We start from the raw sequence: 25,203 nt of genomic DNA on the forward strand, positions 1-25,203 counted from the left end.
TACCTGGATAGCCATTTCTGTCAATATCTACAGCACCGTGCATCGAATACCCAAAACTTGCAGGCAAAGAGTCTGAAGCCCATTGCCCTTCCAGAATCTGAGAAGGATGTTGGCTTAAACCAGATATTTTACCATTATAAATATAAACAAGGCCTTTGCGATTTTCTCCTGCATAAGGAACTCCCACTGCAACATCTATAAATGAAACAGTTTTACAATCAGTCCTCAGATCCCAATTCACATATGTCTCCAAAAAATGTAGCAATTTGCATTTTTATAGCCAATAAATGAACTTGAAAGCCCACGTTAAAGTTGCCGCTTGGGGACGATGTACCGGAACAACAACTTGCATTTATATCGTGCCCTCTACGAAGGATAGCATCTCAGAGCACTTAACAGTGGCGGAGCCTGACTCCAAGCGGTGGGGAGGGTAGGTGACCATAAGAGCTGTCAAAGAGGAAGGTCTTCAGGCACAACTTGAAAAGGGGGAGAGCACGGGCAAAGCAGAGGGATTGAGGGAGAGTGTTCCAGAGTTTTGGGGTATAATGGCTGAAAGCGCGACCTCGATGGTGGGGCAGAGGTTGCGACGGACAAACAGGAGGCTGGTGCCAGTTGAGCGGAGGCGCCAGGTGGTGGATTTTGGGAGTGAGGTCGGAGAGCTAGGGAGGTACCAGAGAGTGAAGGGATTTGAACACAAGTGTGAGGTTCCATACAAAGAATATTTTAAATATGACACAGATTCATCTCCCAGGAACTCAATCTGACCAAGTTACACGATCTCGATGTAGGCAGTAATACCAAAGGTCCGTTGACAACCTCAGACGTACAGTTCTACAAATGCCCCCAATGCCCTCAAACATGGGAAATGGCAGGGAAGGGAGAGGGATGGACGGGCAGAATGAAAAGATTAACCAGTGGTCCATGTTCTTGATTCCTAGCGGATGTTTGCTCTGCGTCAATTTCAGGTGATTACAATCAAACTGTCTACCACTGTTTATTTGGGGGACAACCGGATGGATATCTGATGCATGCAGAAACCCTTTACCATGCTCAAACTCGCATGAAGAACGACCATTTGGATGTTAGACTGTTGGAAATGCTATGGAACTGTATTGCTGTGCAACTCACTATTTTCAGGGGGGGTGGCTGACTCATTGGCTCAATCTCCCAAAATTATTTTCAGTTCTAAGATGACTGTAGCACCAATACTAGAAACACTTCTGAAAAGGCCACATCAAATCTAAAGAAAAAAAATTACATTCCGAATAACGATACACTGGAGTGTGAATTAATAAGAATGGCATAAATAGAGGTGGAAACATGTCAGCGCATGAATTTCAAAATTTCCTTCGACCACAACCAAACCAATCAAAGCATAAAAAGTGGTTAACGTGACTTGTGAAATATTTGAATGGGAATCCATTCAGAAGGATGGATTGCCAAAGAATCGCAAGTGTCGTGTAAGTTTGTGTTTACACAACACGGTTGTCACTTGGGGAAAAAAAACTAAACATAATTTGACTGTAGAAGATCAGACCACCTGGGCTTAAGCTAATTATACAGTCACTGACTTCGTCATTCCTGTCCAGGCAGGCCTTTGAATGCCGAGACCAGGAGATAAAAAAAAACACAGCTTTGCAGGATTAGTTATATCAACCAATGCTATCAACATTAAAGCCAAAAAAAAATTCTGAAACGTCAAGAGACTGGTTGATGCAAACTTCCATTAAGACTGCAAATGATCTCACATTTTCAGCCATTATGAAGATTGTAAAAGTGAAACATTCCATGCGTTGGTTTAATAATTAACTAGTATCTAGGCTATTAGGAGAACTATATGTGTGCACACAGATTAATGACACCCTGCACACGATAGGCTGAAATTCCATCTAGCAACAGGAAGAGAAGAGGGTGGGAACACAAGGAACAGATGAGGGAGAAATAGATCTGGAAATAATAGTCAAGCAAATGTGGAAAGACAAATGAAAAATAGCTGAACAAACTACAGGTCAAGAAAGGAGGAAGTTTCCACTCCACCCATTCATTATTCAAACCCCTTCAGTCGGGTTTCCGTGCTGCCCATAGCACAGAAACTGCCCTGGTCAAGGTCACCAATGACATCCTGACCATCTGCGACCAGGGCTCCCTCTGCCTCCTCATCCTGCTCGACCTATCGGCAGCATTCGATACGGTCGACCACGCTATCCTCCTCCATCGCTTGTCCTCCCACTTCAACCTTCAAGGACCTGTCCTTGAGTGGTTTAGGTCGTACCTCTCCCACCGTCTTCACTTTGTTTCTACGAATGGCTTCTCCTCCAGCCCCCGCACTGTCTTGTGCGGTGTCCCTCAGGGCTCTGTCCTCGGTCCCCTCCTCTTCACCCTCTATATGCTCCCCCTGTGGTGACATCATCCGCAGACATGGGGTTAACTTCCACATGTATGCGGATGACACCCAACCTTACCTTTCCTCCTCTACCCTCAACTCCACGACCACTGATGTCCTGACAGCTGCCTGTCCGACATCGAGTCCTGGACGAGAGACAACTTTCTTCAGCTCAACGTGCGTAAAACTGAGGCCCTCCTGATTGACTCGCGTCAGCGCCTCCGCACCTCAGGCGCTGACAGCATCAGCATTCAAGGCTGCACTCTCCACCTCTCAAAGCCAGTCAGGAACCTCGGGGTTCTGTTCGACCCTGAGCTGTCCTTTCTCCCTCATATCCGCGCCACAACTGGCACCGCCTTCCATCACCTCCGGAATGTCGCCAGACTACGGCACTACCTCACCCCTCACGCTGCTGAAACTCTGGTCCACGCCTTTGTCACCTCAAGGCTGGACTATGGGAACTCTCTCCTCGCCGGCCTTCCCGGCCCTCCCTCCACACTGCAGGTCATTCAGAACTCTGCAGCTCGTGTACTGTCCCGCACCAGGCTTCGGGACCACATCACTCCCACCCTCGCTCGCCTCCACTGGCTCCCCATCCCCCAAAGGATCAAATTCAAGATCCTCATCCTCACCTACAAGGCCATTCACGGCCTCGCTCCCTCCTACCTCTCTGACCTACTATCCCCCTACCTACCTGCCCGTACCCTCCGTTCCTCTGGCTCCAGTCTGCTCCACATCTCCCGCCCCAACCGCCCTACCATCGGTGGCCGGGCCTTCAGCCTCTCAGCCCCTAGGCTCTGGAACTCTATCCCCCAGTGCTTTCGCCGCCTCCTCCCTTTCCTCCTTCAAGGCCGGTCTCAAGACCTTTCTCTTTGACCGTGCCTTCAGCTCCCCTCTCAACCCCCTCCTCGCTCCCTCCCTTCGCTCCCCTCACCCTGACCATTTCCCCCCTGCTCGGGTCCTGACCCAACTGTGCAGTGCCTTGGGACGTCCTCCCGACGTGAAAGGCGCTCTATAAATGGAATCTGTTGCTGTTGTTGTTGTTGAAGTTAAATCAAAATGAAAACAGTATCCAAAAGAGAAAAATACGTGACAACTCCAGAAATGAAAGCTTTCTCCCTGTATCAGTCACTTATTTTTGTCTTCAAGATGCTGGTTTCAGGCATTCACAGTTTTTATTTTTGTGGAAAAAATCAATAAATTCCCAATTACAAAAAGGCAGAAAGTATGCAACATTCTTAAATTGCTGAAAAATGCATTGCTGACCTGCACTCATTCCAATCAATCTGAATTCATCATTTCTTGCAGAATTCGGTTTGCAGTGCATTCAAATTGAAAGGGTGCATGACAAGCAGGCAAGGATTGTTTGTTTAGTTAGTTAGCTTTCCATGGCCTAGGGACATGAATTAGAAGCTCAGACACAAAAAAAACATCCATAGTAAATAAACAAAATGACACACCGTTAAAACCATCTTGGTCAAGATCACCAAGACCTGTGATTGACGTCCCGAATCTGGCATAGATTTCAGTACCAGTCAGCTTCTGGGGTTTTTTAAATGTTGTGCCTTCTTGTAGATAGACATAGATTTGTCCCACTTCTCTGTACTTCCCATCAGAACTCCGGTCCATAAACAGAGGCGCTCCAACCAAGAGGTCATCGTGTCTAAAATAACCAAAGTCAGCGTTGAGAAATAAGCATCTAAACTACAGACAGACATGTGTCCCTCATGGATTACAAGGAAATTTGCAGCAATTTTACAACACAGTGTTCGCAAAACAATGTCGGCTAAGATAGCTGCAAAGCATAATCTAGGAGCGATGAGTTCACATTATTGAAAGAATTTATCTTTCTCAATTTTCTGCACTCCTAGACGAGAGTAGTACCAGATGTGCCTGATATGTGCCATTCTATAAACAAGAAAATAGATAAGTCACCATGGTGACTCCCACCAAACGATCAATAAAGATTTGTGAAACACACTGTTTACTTGAGTACTCCAGGAGTGAATTATTTTTAAACACAAAAACACAATTAGAAAAAATCATTTCCACCCCCAGCCATAATTTTTTCTCCCCTCTCACCCATCGTTATTGACGTCAGTCACAGCAACTGAATATCCAAAGTAGGACGCCATCTGTAAAAAGAATACTTCAGGTCACTCTTTTTCTTGCACATGTGGGAATAAACCTGGTAAAGTTTTGCATCCACACGAGAGGAAGAATGAGTTTGTTTTGATGCAGGAGATGTAAAGAAGGATTCACCTGCTCCCCAGTAACATTGATAAGCGATTTCATCGTCTCTCCATTTAAAATCGTCACCTGTTGACGATTAAAAGAGTTGTTAAAAGAACAGTTAATTGATGCGTCTGCCTCAGTCAAAACTCAAAGACATACAACACCAACTTGCATTTACATAGCGCCCTTCACATGGGTAGCGTTCCAGAGTCTAAACATCTATTTAAACCACAGTTATAATTGTTTAAACCACTTGGAAATACTGTGATATAAAATGAGAATTTCTTACATAGCCCAGAGATTTCGCTCCTCTTGGAATTCCAGTTACAAAATCTGAAGCAGAAAGATATTACTTTCAATCACTGAAATCAATTTTATATCAGGTACCATAGATGCAAACACTCTCAATGTCCGTAACATTCACCTCCGCACACTACACCCTGGGATCTGCCACACAATTCACGTTCAAAGCCTGTTCCCAATCTCAGTCCAGCAGAGATCAACCCAAGTTGTTTCTCATGTACTTTGAGCGGTCAGTGACATAAGGGGAAAAACGACAAACTAATAAATTTCACTGTCCCTACCCTTTCAACAACAAATACTGGCACCCACGTTAAGTGCTGTAAATATTGACTTGAAGTCACACACTTCATTTTTTAGTTCCTCTACAGAAGGAATGCAGTACCATTGTCAGAACAAACCCCTTTCCTTCAGTAATTTCACGTATCTATTCTTCACGAATCTTAAAAGTTGGTGCTGATAGAATGTTTATCATAGGAAGGGGTGAACGTACATCACTTTTTGTGTTGGAAAGCAGGATCTTTGACACATGCAAGAAACCTCCACCTTAAGAACATCCAAACCAGACAGAATTGCCCAAACGTATGTCATTTACACATGTAAATTTGCACGTGTAGTTGACTCTGCCTGAGTGGGTGTCCCCTAGATAGAGTGTATTAGGTGCAGGTTGGCAAGAACCAAGTCACGGGGACCAGAGTGTGCTTTGCAGTACTGCTGCAGTTTAATCAGCTAAATCCACAAAACGTAGCCACTAAAAGCACTGTTTAGCCACCCGCTACTTGTTTGGCTAAGATCAGAGCAGGAAGCATCCCTGTCCCAATGACTGGTCTGGCTTCCAAGTCTTGCCAATGAATCAAGCTGTCTGGCTCCATTATCAGCATTGCCCCGCGGATCCAGCTGGCTCGGGAACTGGTCTACGGAGGGTTATCTCAATTCAGACATGCTGTTGCCAGGCACATCACCTTGGAGTCAGCTCATAGTTGAAGCAGATTTTGCTGAATATATTTCCAGCAAAGGTGGGGTGGAGGAGTGCAAGGAAAACTGGATAAAAATGAAGAGTATAAATCTTAACTATTTTATATTACACCTAGACCAAGGTTCTTAAGACGAGTTTTACTGTATGGTCTGCCAGTTTGGCGAGATTAGTTGACTCAACATTGATAGTGCATCATAGCTTGGGACTCCTTCAACTCAATACACACAACTTAAGGTCTTATTCCACCTTTCACATCAGGAGGATGCCTTAAAGTGTTCGACAATGCTAGTTGGGCACCCGAGCTGGAGTAGGCAAGAGCAAATGGACAGGCATCTCTTAAAACAGACTCAAAAAGGTTGCGTTTGCTTACCTTCCACTGAATCATCATTAAAATTTCCAACAGCAACAGAATAACCTGATAAAAACAAAAGTTTAAAAATTTCCACCCAGTTATTTTAAACATTTTTTTTTAAAAAGTGTCAATATCATTGATCGAATACGAGGTTATGAATGCTCGCAAGAAATAAACCCTCTGATACAGGGTGTAAAATCGATGTCTGTATAATTAGTATTTGACCTTGTCCTATTTAGAAGAGCCCTAGATACACAGCCTGAAAACAAGGGAGCTATTCTGAAGAATCTGAGCTCATCCTAAACACACATAAATGCACATTATCTCATACTTGTCTTGTGCTTCTACATTAAAAGCATAACTTTTTTTTCCCAAAAATAGTCTACAGCTCAGTCAGGAATAACAATAACATTTAATTAACACACAAAAAAAAAACTGGGTCAAACTGGTTAAGCAGGAAACTTTAGAAAAGATCCATTATTAGACTTAATATAGAAATAGAAAAGCATTAGTTCTATTCTTTGCGACTATAAAAATCAAAAGGAAAACACTGGAGAAACTGGATCTAAAATGACTCCCAATAAATCCTTTTCTCTGAGCTTTCTGCTAAGGGCCAGTCTCTCTTTTTTTTGGCAACTTACAACTTGATCGAACATACTGGAGGAGTTAGGAGTTATGCAGACCTCATTGCGAGGTCAGGGTCAACTACAAGAGACAGGGTAGAGACATTTCCATCCTTGTACATCATAGCTAAATAGCTACCAGCTTCAAAAACACGTTTGCAGCAAAACACAAAAAATAAATAACTTTGTTTTACAATTTCTCCCTTTCTCGCTTTTAATGGGCCCACATTCACAAGTTGAGTTTTTTTTCTGAGAGAATCTGATAATAAGTTAGGTCTCACTCACCAAGATAGCTGTCGTCATACACAGCATTAGCCACAAGCGTTGCAATTTGATTTGGGAATTTTGTAATCAGTTCTGAAGGATTGTACATTGTCACGATATCCTCCACCCTGTCAGAGATTAACTGACCTGCAGAATCACACAGTAGATTTTATTAGTAAACAAAACATGCTTCCACCTAGTCTTAAAATATCTATATTAACATGTATAGAAACATCTAAACAAAAGACAGTTTTCTGACGTTGGCTTTCTTCACTCACTCTCTTCCCCCCTAGTCTTAGCTGGTCGTAAAAATCAGGCAATTCTAAACCAAGAACACGGAAAAATTAATAAGTTAGTCTGAAAGGAAAATGTACAAGACAAACAGCACATGGCCTTAGGACACAATTATTGAGGTTGACAAGTGCACAAGGTTAGATTACGGTCAGGCACTTTACCTTGCCAGTAAAAACTGCCAGGTCCCCCGAGAACCACTCTCCCGCCCTGTAATTCAAGGAGAGACAGATGCACCATAAGATTTCCGTTTCTAAGCATTCGTTACCATCATCTGCCAATGCAAGCTAGCGATAATCATAAGATCGATACAGAAGCTTCAGTAAAATAAATCTCCCTGAACCACATCCTTTCCCAGGCATTTCTCTCCGTCCAAATATCCGTTATTTCTAAATAGGATTTCAAGTTGACGAGGAAGGGATCGCAGACTGTAGTAAGGAATATTTCCAGCATGCAATACTTTTCTGCATAGGAAAGAAAGTTACGTCAAGCTCCTCTAATGGCAATTGTAGTTGAACAAACCAATAGGTGTTGGGTTTGATTCTCTCTATTGAATTATGTGACTTAGGTGCTAAATCAATAACTTTCCATGTCCGTGTACTTGGAATAAGAATGTGGGTTACACAAAATATCATCTCCATACTATAATGTGTGGGAATAATTTTGAATGTGAAGATCTCAAGGAGAAATTTACTGTGGGTTCCAGAAAGCCTCTGAGAGCTGCACTCTTATGGCCAACATAATGACTTGAAAAGGCACTGGAAAATATCCATTAATATCTATGTGTAACAGACAAAAAATGAGAAGCAATTGGTTAAGGGGAGTTTTCATCAGCGAAGAGTATGGTTCATATTTCACAAGTGGCAAAGTCATAAATAGATTATGATCTGAACAGTTGGTGCTCCTCACCGAATACAAAACTATCAACTCAAAGTTATTTTTAATGATGCTAAAACTAAAGGAAGCAGGTAAACCAAATGCTAATTCCACAATGAAGTGGTTTTAGCCATAAATACTGAAAGTCTTATCAGAAATAGTTTTATCACAATAGAAGATTCACACATCACAATGGAAAAAAAAAGTACACAAGCAGTATTTTCTTGCAATGAGACAGCCTGCTTAAACATTTTCGCTGAATGCTATCTAATCTTGCACCTTGAATGACACTTTTTGGGTAGCCATGACTTTTGATCTGGAAATGTAACTGCAGACTAAATTTAGGTAGTGTTAAAAACAAGGCTGCAATGCAGGTTTGTTGGCTTGGTTCAGCTTGTGGCACCAGTCTTAATAATAATAATAATCCTTGCATTTGACATAGCGCTTTTCATGTTGGGAGGACGTCCCAAAGCGCTTCACAGAACACACTGTAAAGTGAATTGACTATATTTGTGGGCGAACGTGGCAGCCAATTGCGCACAGCAATGTCCCACGAACAGTCGTAGATTGAATATGACCAATTTATTATTGTTAGAGGCAGAACCTCAGGTTAGGACTTCAGCATATACTTTATACCCTAGTGCAATGGATTGCCAGAGGTGCAGTCCTTCAGATGAGACATTAAACTGAGATCCTTTTTGCCTGCTCAGGGCATTTAAAAGTCCCATGAGACTGTTTGAAAATGGAAGGGGTCTCTTGATATTCTGGTCAAGAATCCTCCAGAATAATTGTTATTCAGCTCATAGTTGTGTCTTGCTGTATGGAAATGGTTGGCTGGTTTAACAATAATACAACCAATAATAAAACATGTAACACATTGCAACTGTTGATCATACATACATTTAACGACCAGACACAAAACCAAATATGACTGTGAAAACCTACACACCATAACAATATGCTATAAACGTTCTTACAATGAAAGAATGGTTTCATAAGGCTGTTATTTGTCTCCATTTCTAGCAGAAGTACATAAAGGCAAATCTCTCTAGACTCCAGTTATTCTCATTAAAATAGATTTCCTTATTGTCTAAAAGTTTACAATACTAAAGTTGAAGCATTTATATACCACTAAAGATAGTGGACAGATCAGTGCAACGGTAACTCTTGTCGGAGAGACAAAGGGGCACTTGCATTGGTGTCTAAGCTGTTCACATACTGCAAATTCTTGCATAAAGGTGTGGCTGGAGCACAGATGATTGGTGGCTGGAGGGCAAAAAAAGGAAAAAAAACTCAAGTCTCTTCTTACCGTTGTCAGATCGATGCTGAAACCTCCCTGACAAAATCCTTGACCATCAGCCTCAGATTTATCTAAATAAGGAAAAAAAAATAGAAGGCTGAGTGATTAGACAGATGGCACTTCAGGATGATTACTATGGCATTGCTTAATTAGAACAGTGAACAGGATCAGCCAAGTCAGATACTAAACAAAGAATGAAACAAAGAACCACAAGTGGTTACCTATCTCAATTGCAATGTAGGTAGACACAGAATGGAGAGTAACATCCTGGCTCTCAACTAATTCTCAGAAGTCAGCTCACCTCATTTAGCAGAACAGGCAACTGTGAAGTATTTGAAAGGGGGTGAAGTATATTTAGTCGCAGGAAGGAAACAGGTGGGGAGAGAGAGAAAGCAATGCAGAATCTCTACAACTTGCTGTTGATAGTCACATTTCACTGCAGAGCATTTTCAATAGATCTTCCAGATGTCTGGCAGCAGTTAAAGGGGACTGTACTAAACTGGGCATCAAATCGCCAGGTTAGGGACAAAACAAAAAATTGTGAACACCCCATTTCAATAGGGGTTTGGTGAATTGTCCTGTGGTATGGGGACAAGGAAAGTGAATGAAGCCTTAAATCATCATTAAGTGGAAGCATAACATGAAGGTTTCATCTCAAAGAGCTACTATCAGCATCAAAATTCACCATTCAGTACATTCTGTGAAACTCTTTGAGACGTCTCGAAGACGTGATAAGACAATATCAAATGCAAGGATTATTATTGTTGTAAAGTCTGTGTCTGTCTAAGTTACAAATCGTATTAATGTCTTCATTTTTCTATTGCGTTTTAAGAGCAACAAAAATGAATGCTGATAATATGAGGAAGCAATTACTTGAACGTATAGGAAACAAAACATACAGTTGAGGCTAAATCATCCTGCGGTAAACAACCTTCCCCATTAATATTTTCTCCAAGGGGACTCCTCACACAGGAAGTAAGAATTGGGAGGCATGTACACACCATTAATGGGATTGAAACTGTCATGGGGGAAGTTGAAAAGAACTAGGGGTGTTAATTGACTCATCAAAACTGCGTAAGGCAGCAACAAATAAGACAAACAGGATATCGGACGATTAGCCAAATCAGTTGATTTCAGAGTCTCAGAATTCATACACTAAGTGCTCTGCTCAGGCCACTCTAGACTACCTAGTGTAGTTTAGGTTTCGGGGACAACTGCCTCGTCACCAAAAGCAGTTTAGAGAACAGCAATGAGCAGGATACCCAATGCTAGAGGATAAGTTATGTCATCTCGAAGGAGATTTTCTACAGGTATATAAGAATTTAAAAACTGAAAAAGTAAACTCAGAATGATACTTTTAGAGGTACCTAAGGACCAGAAGAAAATGATACGTTTAGAGTTTCAAAGGGCAACTTCAGTATAGATTCAAGAAATATTTCTTTATACAGAGAGCAATTGACAACTGGAACAGGCTACCAGAAGGGTAGTTGAGACCAGAACACTGGATTTTTAAAAAAAAAACAGCTTGATGCGGTGATGGGAAGACAGTAGAGTGGGTTCTCTGGAACAATGCAATCAAATGGGCCAAAGGACCTCTTCAACCTGACTTCACTTGTGATATCACACTGGTAGCTTAATTTATTTTTACTATAAGCGAGTTCCTGAGAAGTAATTGGTGTTAAGCAAGCCTGGTACAAAGCATTGGACTTGGGACGTCTAGAACATTAAGGTGGCTGGCACATCACAAGGCTGTCCTACAAAGGTCCTCCCAGGACTCTCCAGATTTAGGTAAGCAGGGTGCATCCCTCCAGCGAGAAAGTGTACATTCCAATCTAGACACAGGGAAATTTCCACGTATAAGTGGCATACATACTCAACTCTGGATTCAATATTCCTAAGCACGGTGATCGGTTTCCGCATGTGTCAGACAACCCAGCTGATGAAGAAAAGCCAGTCCTCTGCCACATAAGCATTTATTTATTTAAACAAAAAGGGATGTTGAAATAGTGCCAATTGTTCAGAGCTGCTTTCACTTTCCAGCGAAAGTAGGTTTGTATAAGTACATGGAGATAATTTGATTTCAAACAGAATTTTAGACGGTCGGACTACAACTCAAGTGATGCACTCAACCTTGTCCAAGTAAAGACAACACAACCTCAACAAGCAATTAACCCTGAAGTAATACACTGAAAGTTACAGTGAAAAGCATCAAAAACTTGTATTTATATAGTGCCCCTCACACAGCGTTTGACAGTGGTGGAGCATGATGTTGGGGGGGAGGAAGTGACTGTAGGCATGGTGAAAGAGGAAGGTCTTCAGGCATGACCTGAAAATGGGGAAGGAAAGGGCAAGATGGATGGTAAAGGAAGAGTGTTCCAGGGTTTCAGGGCTTAGTGGCTGAAAGCGCTGCCGCCGATGGTGAAACGGAGGGCACATTATCTGAGACTAACCTGATCGGCAAGGTGCATATTCCACAATCTTTTCCCCAACAGCTAGAAAGCAGGTACCCACTGGCTCTCGTTCCTGACGGTTCAGTGTTCTCCAATGGTAGCGGGGAGCACAGGCCTAGACACACAACGGTAAAGTAATGAGGGCTGGTTAATTTTCAATTAAGTTTAGCAACACCTCACTTTACAAAGCTTCTTGACCACCATATGAAGTCAGAATATGTAGGAACATTTGCGATGAAGAAAACCATTAGAGAAGACACCCACAGGCACTTCATCATTGGTAGAAATATAAATTAGAGGGCATTGTCATACCCTCTCTTGGTTATTGTTAGAGGCCCACAGTTATGCAGCCTGTGGACCAGGGACAAAATGCAACACACAGATATAAAATCAAGAGCTGATGCACAAGTTAGCTTTGGAAAGGAAATAAATACCACTGTGCTTTTGACAGTCTGAAGTATGGTGATATATATCTGTATTGAACCCCAGAAAAAAAACTGTGGTCATCAACAGTTCGAGATAACCAATGAAATTCTTGCACATTAACACCAAAACCAAGTTATATTAATATAGAATCTTTCACTTTGGAAGGACATCCCAAGATGCTAAACAGTAAAGGATTTACACTTGAACTGGGGGTTGGAATCAAGCGGATGGAGGATGTTGGGGGGTGGAGAGGGGATCTGGTTATTGAGAAATAAATAATAAAAACCATTATCCTTGCATCTGATATAGCAACTTCACACATTGTCCCAACATCTCAAAGCTTTTCACAGGATTTTTACTGTGAAGTGCAGAAGGCTGTATTTGTATGCAATTGTGTGAGAAAAAACATTAAACAAAACTCCACACAGATAGTTGCATGAAATATTTACCAGAATTTTGTCGTCCTTAGTTCGTAAGGATGCTCCAAACCACTGGTATGATTTAAACTCGACTGGTTCATTGGGCTTGTCTTTGAAAGGCCGGTCACCTGAAATAATTAGTTATATTAATGTCGCTTCAAATAAATCGGCAAATCAAATGGAGCCACCCCGCATTGTAAATACATAGGTACCTGAGCTGAACAGTTTGTAGCCCAGAAACAGGATTCTTTAATCCTTTCAGAAACCAGTTGGCAACATTCACCGGTATTAAAATAACTGCACAATCACACAGCCAATGCAAGTTTGTAGCGGAGGGAATAAAGTGGAGACACTGCCACTTACAATACTTGACCAAGGGAATAAAGTGTTGTCTATGGCATAAGTTAGACCAAGGCCCCGCTTACTCATCGAAATGGATTCTTCAGCATTGGGAGCAACACCCTTTCATGTTGAGACAAGTATTTAGCGCAGTAATTCCAGGTGCTGCAGCAGAATTTTCTTGCTGTAGTCAGACAAGCAACAAGGGACAAAAGTTTGCCATTCATTCAGTTCATCAAATAAACTTGTGTTACTTTGTTGTTTAATTACCATATATTATAATTACTATAATCCTGTTAATGTTCTGGCAACCGAGCAAAAAAAAAAACACAGGTTGCCACAAAAGATACACACGTTTTAACATACAGAATGTTACTCCAGTCAAACCTCGCTTCGACTAACCTCTCAGGGGACTGGGCAAAAATGGTCTTTACATACGGGTGATGTAAAGGTCCTTTGGTGAGTGAACCAGACTGGTTAACAGGAAGCGGTTGCTGAATAAAGGTGGTTGTTTGAACATGTTTGACTGTATTTGATCACAAGGATACACTGTACGTGATCAACGCAAACAAAATATTTTGCTGCCAGCTAGTTTTATTGTTTGGGTTTTTCATTGTGAATAAATCCTGCTGGAATTATTACGCATAGTTCATGCCAAATTCAGTGAAAGCACAGCTTTGTTCCATCCTCTCATGTGATGCTGTGCCACCATCAGTAAGGATTGTAGTATAATGTAACAATAGCTCTGCTGGAATGAAAGGACTACAAAGCCAAATGCTAAAATGTTGTATATATTACAGATACAGTTACAATTACAGATACCATAACCACAAGGTTTGAATGATGGTTGAAAACAAGGTCATTGGGATCCTGTTATTGCACATTCTGTGGGAATCCACAATGAAGTATCTCAGTCACCTGGAGTGACTGAATTGTGCTGCCATTCAATCAAACCGCAATTTGCGGCTGTTCATCAGCTGTCAATCCAGCCATGGAGGTCGAGAAAACAGAATGGGTCGTGCACTAAAATATTCGGAACCATCGTACTTGATTCAACGATGCAATACTTTTGAAGATACACTTTCCAACCTTTGTTTGTTTACTAGTGGATATGAATTTCAGTGATACTGCACGAGTAATTTTAATGTTCCCGTGCACCCATTAATTTTCTGATACTGTACATAACTTGGACATCCTCATTTACTCGTCCTATATGTCTGTCTTTTTCTTTTGAACCAAATCCCTCAAGCAAGTATCAGTAATATCAAGCTGGACTGATTATGTCATTTTCCTTAAAAGTCACCAAGGAGTTTCTAAGAAGATAAATGAAATCAAACAGATACCCAAAAGAGGAAACCGCGTTCCTCTTGTACTTCCTCACAATGAGAATGAATCGTGAAATAAACCAGATCATGTTTGTGATTTTAAATGAAACTGGACTCAAAGAAACATACCGAACTTTGCTAACATTTCCGAGAGAAAATGCTGTGCAGATTACACTGGAGTTGCCCGAGTACCCTATCTGTACAAACAAGGAGCAGTGCCCCTGAAACCCAGAACTGAGATCATTCTGACCTCCCAGCTGATCTCTGTTGGCAGAAGCCAAAGAGAGAAACTAATAAATTTAATTACAGAATCATGTACTTAATGTCGGGAATTTTTCAAGTTCAAAATGCAACCACTTTTTCCAAATAAAAACTCTCACATCTCCAGCTAAGTATTGCTTCCTCAGTGGACAACTATTTAAAATATTTGCAGTACTAAGAACTGTCACAACTTTACTAATATTGCGGTTCCACAGAAATACACCACGCACTTTTTTTTTAAAATGGAAAGAACGTTGCAGAAGATTTTTTTCTTTGCTTACCCTTTACCTCATTTGTTTCAGAGAACATTGGTTACTAAGTAATAGCATTAATATTTACAAATATACAAGTTAGATTTCTTTTGTGAACAGTGTAACTAATTGCATTAGCACACACCAGTCTCTTAGCAGGCTAGATTATAAAAGGATCCTTATATAAAAAAATTGTTGGGACAGCTCTTTGGGTAAATGTACTGTGTGGTACCGTAATAAGACAAGTAGAATAAAACGGTCCCAGCTTTGATCCTGATCCTTGATCTCAGACAAAATAGTTATGAGATGCTGCAATTGACCTCAATACCCCCCAAGCTACAGGGGTGGGAGAAGAAATGAGTGAGGAGAAGCTGAACTTTAAATTACCATGATATAGCAAATGATATAGCACCTTATCACATCTTCAACATGTCTCAAAATGTTTCACAGAAAATACTGTAAAGTTAATTGACTGTATATTTTGTGGGTGAAGTGCGGCAGCCGATTGCGCACAGCAGTGTCCCACAAACAGTCGTGATAGTATGAGACTTGACTCTGTGACTCCCATTGACAAGTAACCTCCCCACTTTCACTGCATTAGTTCATCAAACATGAAGAATGGCTACATAGAAAATAGACCAGATGGCTGCGGGTACTTACAGATCTGACACAAAACAACACCTTCAGGGAAAATGGGGTCTTACAAACATCACTGTGATGTGAACAATCCAATTGTGACAAGTTTACTCCAATTCAATAGGTGTCACATTCTTCTCACACCCCCTGCGGTCTTCGTATGATAAGTGTCTTCTGCATCACACGTGTAAAAACTCAATGAAAGCTCCAATCGTGAAACGTATTCAAACTTAAAATTCAGTTATACTTCCAAGGGCCAGAAACTGGGAAAATATTTAGTCAAAGTTTGATAGAGGTCAATGTGCCTTTGATAGTCTATGTTACAAAGTTGCAGGGAGTTGGATAATGCCAGAAACCACAAAAGTGCCAGCTCAGCAAGTTAGATGCACATTATTAGACATCTTTTAGTTATACAGTAACTTTATTAGATTTACGTCTTCCTCTCCCCTTCTCTCAAGCCAACAAGTTTTCCTGGCTGAGCATAGCACGCTCAGTATGCCTTTTCTAATTTCCGTGCCTCATGTCTCACAGTTGTTAGAAAACAACTAAAAGCAGCAAACTCTAAAAGAAACCACTCATCATCAAAAATCAATAAAATGTTGAACTTCTGTAAACACTAAAGGTTCTCTGAAGGAGAAAAGTGCTCCAGCTGAAATGCAATGCCAGCACATCTCCTAATTCACAATGTAAGTTGCTGGAATTTTTCTTCCCCCCCCCCCCCACATGATTTGGTTCACAAATGTTCCCGCAATTCTCCAGGGGTTAAGTTCCCAGACCACTAGTGGAGACAGGCAGCTTGACATCTGGTTCGCTTTGTTTGGCAGTTAGACTGCAGACTTGCCAGCAATACCCAGTTACATTTCAGTATTTCTTGTCACACCTAGTTAAAATCTGGCCAAGAACATTCAAATTATTGAAGTGACATAAAGCATCTAGCAACGTGAATGAAGCCGGCCCATTTTCAAACAAATAAAGTGAACACTTAAAAGGTTGTTATAAACTAGATGAAGCTCCAATGGCACAATGGATAGATTTGCAGCTAACTCCTTAGTTCAATTCCCAGTTTTGTGCTTGTTTAATCTCGGACTGCATGGCAGAGGCTAAATTAGTTAGGGAAGGGAAACCAGTTGGGTTTCCAACTCCTGGTCCCACTGCATTAACCTCTACTGATGTGCAGCAGCCGGGTGGAGAGAAGTCAGGTTCTCAGAACTGCGGTGGTTTGCCAAGGCTCACACATGAACAAGTGGAGAGGGTATCAGAGAGCAAATAGGGTTCACGGAACTGCCCCGCAGCTAAAGGAGGCCAGGGAGCAGAGCAAAGAAATGTACTCGAGTGCGGAGAAAGTTACAAATATAATTGGATACACTTAGGTTTAAGAAAATAAAATCTAAGTGAGAGCGTGCAGCACAGTGGTATCTCTATCCCACTCCATCCAGTGGACATATTTTTGCACTTTCCATTCCCCAAATGTTGACATTCTCGTACTTTACCTCTTACCAACAAGAGTTGCAATCTCATAGAAAATAGGAGAAAACTAATTAACATTGCCGTGTGAGTCACAACAGACAGCTCTGGTTTGCCCTCAAGAGAAGTAAAGGCACAAGCTCGAAACCAGAGGTCAGAGAATGAATGGACTTTAAAAAGGATTGCAATGTACAAAGTGGGGCAAGATTAAAAGAGTTAATGGAAATCTGTCTTAAACTAGTACTCAGGCATATAACAAGAGTGCTCTACTTCAGAGGGGATTTTTTAAAAAATACTGTATTACTTGGATAAAACTTGGATACTTGGCCTAAACATAAAAACATAGTTATGAAAATAAGTGTCTTTGTGCATGCATGAGAGGGGCCAATTTCCACTTGGCAGCCAGTTAAGCAGATTCCAGCTGTTGGGGTTAGCAAATACTAATGTACTCGATGCTCCCAATAACTATCCAAATTTGCCTGTAATGCACATGTGTGCATTACAGGCAAATAAGAGGAAGAGGAAAGCATAAGAGGAAGCATTGACTTTGGTCATCCAAAACTGAAAAGATTGCCATTCAGAACTGAATGTGTAAATGCAATCTTCGCTAGAAATATATTTAAATAAATTTGCACTAATTATACACTGACAATTTAGACTCTAGTATACTCATTGTATCCACAGCTGTCAGTGACACATACAATCGAGGAAGCAACATCAAAACGTGGAGTAACATGAAGTGGATCCAGTGTATTGCACTGACATCAGAGATTGGACTTGCCAGCTCCCCAGATCCTTCACCCACGCTGTTCCAAATCCTTAACTCTCAGACAAGTGACCCAAGGAAAACAGCCAAGTGGAGGAGGCCATGAAAATAAATCCTGGAGAGAAATGTTGCAATGGGCCTCTCTCACACACATCTCATTGGCAAGGCTCTGTTCATCCTCAGCTGGGGATCTGTGTGTGGTGTGGATGAAAAGTTGCACTATGTTATAATGTACTTTTAAGATCACGGCAAATGAGAGGTTACTAACAGTAATCCAAACGTAGGCTTTATATCACAGCAAGTCATTTTAGTTACAACTACGTAATTTGAATACGAATAATATGTTTTACTAAACTGTAATTTTCATAGCAAAAACAAATGTTAAATTAGATATTCACTGACGACCGTTGCCAAAAATAAGCTTAGTCGAACACTACTCCCTTTGTTTGTGTAGTTTGGCAACACTTCAAAAAAATATTTAGAATATGGTTCATATTGCAACATTGCAGGTTTAAAATAAAAAAAACTGCGCACAGTGTTTGGAAAAGGGGGAAAATAAAACACAGTCTGTCAAAGCCTTTACCACAAAGTTCAGACCATCTTGGAATTTCGTTTATAGATAAGAAAACTTTGTTTTTCCAGTCATGTTCTCTGCAGACAGTAAACTGCTTCTTAAATTTAAAAAAAATTGGGTCCAAGTTACATTGTCTGTAATTTAAGCCTATATTGGTTTTACACAGCTAATTCAATGGATGACACATAATTGGTAAAAATAAATTGTGTGAAAGCACTTTCAAGAGGTTTCAAATCAGCAAACTTACTCTCTCAAAGCAGGTCCGCTCCTGTCCTTAGTAACACTGCTGGCATTCAAGCTCTCCAGTTAAAAACTGAGCAAAAGTGAAATGAATTCCAGCCCTGCCACAGTTCTCTCAGTAAAATATCCTGGGTAAAACAACAGGAATGTGGAATAGAGGACAGGATGAGAGTGTAACTTGATGCGTAGCAGAGTTACCCCTTTCAAGAAAAGGAATACAAGGGGTAGTGATAACTGGAAGAACACTGATAGGATCGCAATACAAGATAAAAGCTTTGACACATTTGGGTGATGTAAGGATGAGGAATGGTTTGAACCATCTTTGGGTGCAACCTCAACATCAACGCACCCTGGGCATGTCGAGAGGAAGCCAAGGTCCAAAGCCTGGACGATTATATTGAGCAACAACTACTTTAACTGAAAATCATAAGCTTTCTATGACTCCAATGACGCCTTCACATTATTAACACATAGATGCTGCTTCCCAATAATTTGGACTAGGAAGAACATCGAGCTGTTTCAATGCAACCTTGTACTTTCTCCTCTAGCATGTTATTTGAAATCTGTCTGGAAGATTCAGTGGGAGAAGGAGGTTGGTGAAACATTGCATTGTTTCGAAACTCCCCAACTACTGGTGTAAGCACAGATATACACATTACACAGAATATACTGGCCTCTTGGCAACAGCTATCACTGTAAAATGCCATCGCAGTACCCATAACCCAAAGCAATGTCAACCTTTTGGATTCTAATGTACTGTTTAAAGAGATGTCCTGTGCAAAAGGTTATGTGCATGAGGCCTGAAATGGATTTGAATTCCTGGTTCTCTATGTTGCAGAGCCAGCAAAATAAATGAAGTGCAGCTGCTACAATCTCAGCACTCGACTTCCTGTAGTCACAAAGTCTTGTTGGTAACATTGGGCTGGTGTCTCCCAACACTTTTAAGAGGGCACATGCCCAGAAGCACAGTGAATCCCGCTGTTGCGGAAAGGTGCTCAGACCACAAGACAGATACACAAACAACATTGCAGAATCGGGCTCCGTGCGCAAATAAAATGGAACTATTTTTCCCTCGTAATCAACAACAGCACTAGAAAATTCACACCAACTCAGTCTCCTTTCATATAAACAGAAATAACCGTCATTATAATATTAATTTGTGCAATTGATATTGCACCTTACCACATCGTTGAAACGTTTCAATGTGCTTCATAGGATTTAAAGTGCAGAGACTGACAAAATCTATCTGGGGGATGGTTGATTTGGACACCATGAGAAACTCTGTTCTCTTTCAAATAGTGCCATGGGATCTTTAACGTTCACCAGAATGGGCAAATGCTAAATATTTGAGCTCAAGAATCTTGCAATCACTGATGATCAGTTAAAAATTGTCTGAACTCCTTTCCATCAAAATGTGTTCGCCTGAATTTCTCCTAGACATCTAGAAGATGTGAAAAGTGCTATATCACATGCAAGGATTATTTATTATATTATTATTATTTATACCGGGCATGCAAGATACCACAACACACATACTTCTCATTGAAAGCAATCAGAGCAGAAAACTAAGCTACAAAGCGAGAGATTGCCTTTGGGATTATGAGCACTATACATCACGCCTCTCTACACATCGTAATACTGTACACCAAGATTTGCAGAGTTTCATTCAACAAAATCTATTGGCTGCACAGGTTTTCTCATTATTATTTGGATATATGCGCACATAATTTTTAAGTTGATTCAATCTCTGAAACCGCAGGTGAGTTTAAAAGCTGGCCGACATTCTGCTTGTTGTAAGTACGTAAAAATAGCTTCAAAATGTGTGCATTTCTGAAATGCCAAGACACTCTCCAATAAATTCTGTTAGCAGCAGGGGAACGCTGAGACGTGAGGCGAGGTTCAGAGGGGTCGATTTGCAGTACCCACACCTCACAAATGGCTCCATTCAAGATGCCAGTCACAAGTGTTACCCATTACCTTCTCCGAGGGTGTTCCTTTAAAGGGTTACGTTATTGACATTTGGTAAATTAAGTTTTCCCCGGTTAAATTACTGCAGAAATGTTTTCACATCCTCTCACTTTCTTCCAGCCCCTCAGGCCGATAGAAGATCAAAAAGTACAATCTTGAAATGAAAATGTTCAGGGTTGTAGATTTTCATCTACTCTGATCGTCCGCTTTGCTATCACCTGGACTTTGATGAACCTAAATTTCTGAAATACCCTTCAAAGCTCCAGCTCTGTGTCCTGACTCTCAATCTCACAATCACTCGATATATACTGTTTCCAAGTTAAATTGTTTTAAAAAACAGCTCGACACACTGCCTTGAAGCACTCCAAAAGTTATGTTTCTATATTTAATTTGAGCCGTTTCTCAAATTCTCTTCCGAGTTACCTTTACAGGTCTTCAATGTAGCACTCACTACAAAATTAGTTTGACAGACAAATCTATTAGCTGATAGGACCTCTTCCTAATCATTGCAACATGTCCAAATAGTCCATGAAAAACACCATCCTTGAATGCCATTACAGTATTTTGCATTCACTCTCAGGAGCTGCTTATTCACATTTCAGTATATATAAAATATAGATATATATAATCCATAAAGACAGTTTAACTATGTGATTCTGTACAACAAAGGACTTTTGCTAAACTCTCTTTATAGATTTCACTCCATAAGATGTATGAATATTCCATTTTTGAACAGATTTGGCTTCTGAAAATTCACCACACTTTCAATTAATAATAATAATCTGTGCATTTGATATAGCACTTTTCACGTCTTCTCGAAGTCTCAAAGCGCTTCACAGAATAGACTGTAAAGTGAATTGACTGTATATCTGTGAACAAAATGCGGCAGCCAATTGCGCACAGCAATGTCCCGCAAACAGTCGTGGATTGAAATGACCAATTTATTATTTCTTTGGGGGATTATTATCAGCCGTGTGGAGTAAGGAAACTTGCCCAATGTTTCACCCTGCCGGGAATCGAACCAAGTCTCTCACTTGCAAAGCAAATGCTCTAACCACTGAGCTACATGACTCCACAATTATGGCTGAAAGAAGAGAATTGCTGTATGAGGGAGAACAAGGCAATTATTAGATTTGCTAAGTTCAAAGTTACCCTTCTTCGGGCAAGGATTTCTCCAGTGGTACCTTATTGGATTCAATTCCATTAATGATTTGCACAAGAAATATGTCGCATTTCACAAGGACACTAATTTGGAGTCATAGTTTTGGTATTCGTTTGTTGCAATATCTTGATTTCTCACAGCTCTTACTCAGTTTACTAGCAATCACTTGTTGAGGACTGATTTGTTTGTTATTGTTCAGGCTTCTTTCATAAGTTTGAACTTGTTATGTATTTCTGACAGACTGTATCTACACTTTAGTTTCTCGTAACAATTCAGCACAACTTGTCAAAGCATTCTCTCACATGGATTCACTGCTCTGCTTGATTTCACACGATAATTTATTGGAAGACAGAACGTTTCAGCTCTAGGCAGGGATTTGCTCTGATGTTCTCCAAATCATCGGAATTCCCTCGAACCCGATTTTCATCCAGCGAGTCCCTATGACACTCTTGCTAATAGAACGGATTTGCTGTATGGATCTTGGATCACACGAGGATTTATTAAATCCAAACAGTTTCACTTCTGGTGCGAATTCACCATGATAATCTAATCGCTCCCCGCAGGTCTGTGCCTCGTTCCTTTTTCTAGTTACAACTATGATACATACTCTTATTCTGACAGTTTTGCTACCGAGCAAACGAAACACAATTGCTGTAGAGTTGGAACCCGAGACATTGTTTCTCACAACAATTCCCAGTTTACAATCAACACTGTCCATTCTCAGAGGACAACAACTCGTGTTTTCATAGCGCCCGTCACGTGGGGTAGAGGAACAGACAAAAAGCACTCTCCTTCATGAAAAATTCATGATTCAACTTTATGACCGACCCTTTTTATCGACTTCAGAGGAGCCCTGTTAGAACACCACTGTGTTTATCCTGCTCGTGTTCTGTGGACCCACGTTAACTGGAAATGCAGTATACCTGGCTGCTAGTACCAACAAGCCAGCTGCCCGTGCTTAAAGACTGATATTTTCTGGGTCATCTGACATCACTTCCTACGTGTTCCACACATGTGCTTTGTGCAGGAAGCGCTGCAAATGTCACTATGCAAAAGGAAGAAACACGAGACCCAATGACCCAGAAGTCAGTCATTCTTAAGACCTTTACTTATTATGTAGCATGGGAGCTATTGGACCCGTTGGTCCAATGTTATAACACAAAGTAGCTGAAGCTGATCCTAATTCTCCAGCATTATTAAATAAACCCTATATTTAACAGTGCAGCAAACAGTTAATAACATTGGTAGCATTTCTATTCTTCACGTGGTTACTTCAATTCTAAACATACATTACCTTTATATGGTATTTTGAGTCATGAGTGTACAGATTATTCCTGGTCTAAACATGCTATAGCTTTGTCGTGATCCCATACTCCATAACATTTTTCAAAGAAGGTACGAAACATGAAAACTTCAACAAATGTACCTTCTGGCCCTGCTTGTCAAACATTCAAATCTTAGCAATTTCAGGAATGCGTTCTGTGCATTCCGATCCTCTACCCCCTCTGCTAACCACAGAGGTAAACATCCAAGTATAAAGAACATTCTGTATAACGCCCTCCACTGTCAAAACCTAGATTATTTTCCTAATGAATAGTACTGGAGAGAAGACCATATCAAAGTGTACCTCTTTGACTCCTACCTGATAGGGAGGAGTACAATTACAGGCATTCTCTGTGGGGCAGCGAGGCTGAGGTCTCAAAAAGGGTTTTCATTCTGAAACGTCAGTATCAATCCTAACCTTACAACTATACCAACAAGCGACTTTTCCACAATATTGACTGCTTAAATGGTTACTTCAGCTCTAAACACACATGACCTGGTTGGTATGCAGGAAACAAGTCAACTACTGCGAAAGCTTCACTAACTCCATGATAGTTCACTTGCCAGTCAATGGGTTACACACGGTGTGTTCCTGGCTGCAGTATGGACGGTGTTGCCAATTAACTAACGCGCTATAGTTATGACTGTTAGGGTCCCTAATACTTTGCCTTCTGTCAACTAACCCACGTTCTTTGGAAGTAGCACGTGTGCCCCATAGAAGCTCTAGGGAGAGATTTCACAACTGCAAACAGCAAATCTGTTTGGATTGGAATTCTGTCTGCTATTGGAAACTCTCAACCACAGTCAGGATGTGGGGTGGGTGGGCATCAACCTTCTGGCTGAACAAATATAAACTGAACAAAACAATAACGAAGAAATCTGCAGGAGAGAAGGGTGGGGGGGGGGAAAACTTATTTTATCTCGCAATAGCAGAGCAGTTAATGACCCAAAATGATGCTTCCTCTCCCAAAGTTAAACCAGACACAGCAGACGAGACACTCAAAAATGAGTCATTCATTGTTCATCGACTAAGATTACTTCAACAGAGCAATTTGGAATTGTAAGCTACAAGCGTATGGTAGGCTATGGTTAAAGAAACTGTCCAATTAAATTGTAAATACTAGACAGTAAATGGTGGGGGGATGGAGGGGGGGGAAACACAAGCTCTAAAAAAAATTTCCATTTGTACAGGACAACGCACATCAGATAGGCTGCCCATCACACTGATGTGATGTGATGTACCAAAATCCCAACTCTTCGAAAGGTTGAACGAACATGAAATCATTATTAATTTCGCTGATCACAGTTAAAATGATTAACCCGCTACAACCTTAGTTTCACTTCGGACTCACTTACAAAAATTCTAATTAATAACGGTCGTTTAAACACTAAATTACTGAACCTGAAGCGCAGTTCGACATACCTGTTTTGTCAAATTGGAACTGATGGCAACTGGTGTCCCCTTTCTTCCAGGGGCATTTATAGACTGCCCCACCTTCAACGATTTGTGGCTGAGATGTGTTTGCCTTTGGGGCTCCAATCAACAGGGTCATCCTAAGAAGCATATCAAGGAAAAAAAAAGGGACCGAGTGAAGAGCAAAAATCTGTTTCTGTTCATCCCTCGACTGTTTTATAATAATCCTATAATCCTCGCATTCGACGTAGCGCCTTATCGCGCCGCCTCGAGGAGTCTCAAGGGGCTTCGCAGAATAGACTGTAAAGTGAGACCGACTGTGTATTTTGCGGGCGAAACCACAGTTGTGGATTTGAGCGGCCAAACGATGGCCAGATTTTTTTTTGACACCGCTCTCCGCTGTGTGGGTGTGCAGTGCAGCAGGATGACTTCCGCGGAAGCCAAGTTCGAAACAAACGTGAGCGCAGCGTAGCGCAGCGCAGCGCAACAGGCGTTCCAGTCCGGAAGAAAAACTCCCCCATCAGCACCTGTTTGGTGAGAAACCCATCGAAATCCTTTTCACCCTCAGGTTACACGATAGCGCAG

At 41.1% G+C, this 25,203-nt stretch overlaps 1 protein-coding gene across 1 annotated transcript in view; it reads right to left on the reverse strand.

The window, feature by feature from the left end:
* Window positions 1-25,203, reverse strand: part of itgav (integrin, alpha V) — a 46,232-nt gene that overhangs the window by 19,710 nt on the left and 1,319 nt on the right. The window contains exons 2-13 of the mRNA XM_042336244.1: window positions 24,628-24,758; window positions 12,926-13,023; window positions 12,051-12,165; window positions 9,610-9,671; window positions 7,589-7,634; window positions 7,155-7,280; window positions 6,265-6,309; window positions 4,908-4,951; window positions 4,646-4,702; window positions 4,466-4,518; window positions 3,844-4,046; window positions 4-195 (exon numbers count right to left, since the gene is read on the reverse strand). Coding sequence (XP_042192178.1) covers window positions 4-195; window positions 3,844-4,046; window positions 4,466-4,518; window positions 4,646-4,702; window positions 4,908-4,951; window positions 6,265-6,309; window positions 7,155-7,280; window positions 7,589-7,634; window positions 9,610-9,671; window positions 12,051-12,165; window positions 12,926-13,023; window positions 24,628-24,758 — 1,172 coding nt within the window. The remainder of the gene's footprint in view (window positions 1-3; window positions 196-3,843; window positions 4,047-4,465; window positions 4,519-4,645; window positions 4,703-4,907; window positions 4,952-6,264; window positions 6,310-7,154; window positions 7,281-7,588; window positions 7,635-9,609; window positions 9,672-12,050; window positions 12,166-12,925; window positions 13,024-24,627; window positions 24,759-25,203) is intronic.

This window comes from Callorhinchus milii, unplaced genomic scaffold, assembly GCF_018977255.1.
Source record: "Callorhinchus milii isolate IMCB2004 unplaced genomic scaffold, IMCB_Cmil_1.0 Scaffold6, whole genome shotgun sequence".
In the NCBI taxonomy this organism is placed as follows: domain Eukaryota; kingdom Metazoa; phylum Chordata; class Chondrichthyes; order Chimaeriformes; family Callorhinchidae; genus Callorhinchus; species Callorhinchus milii.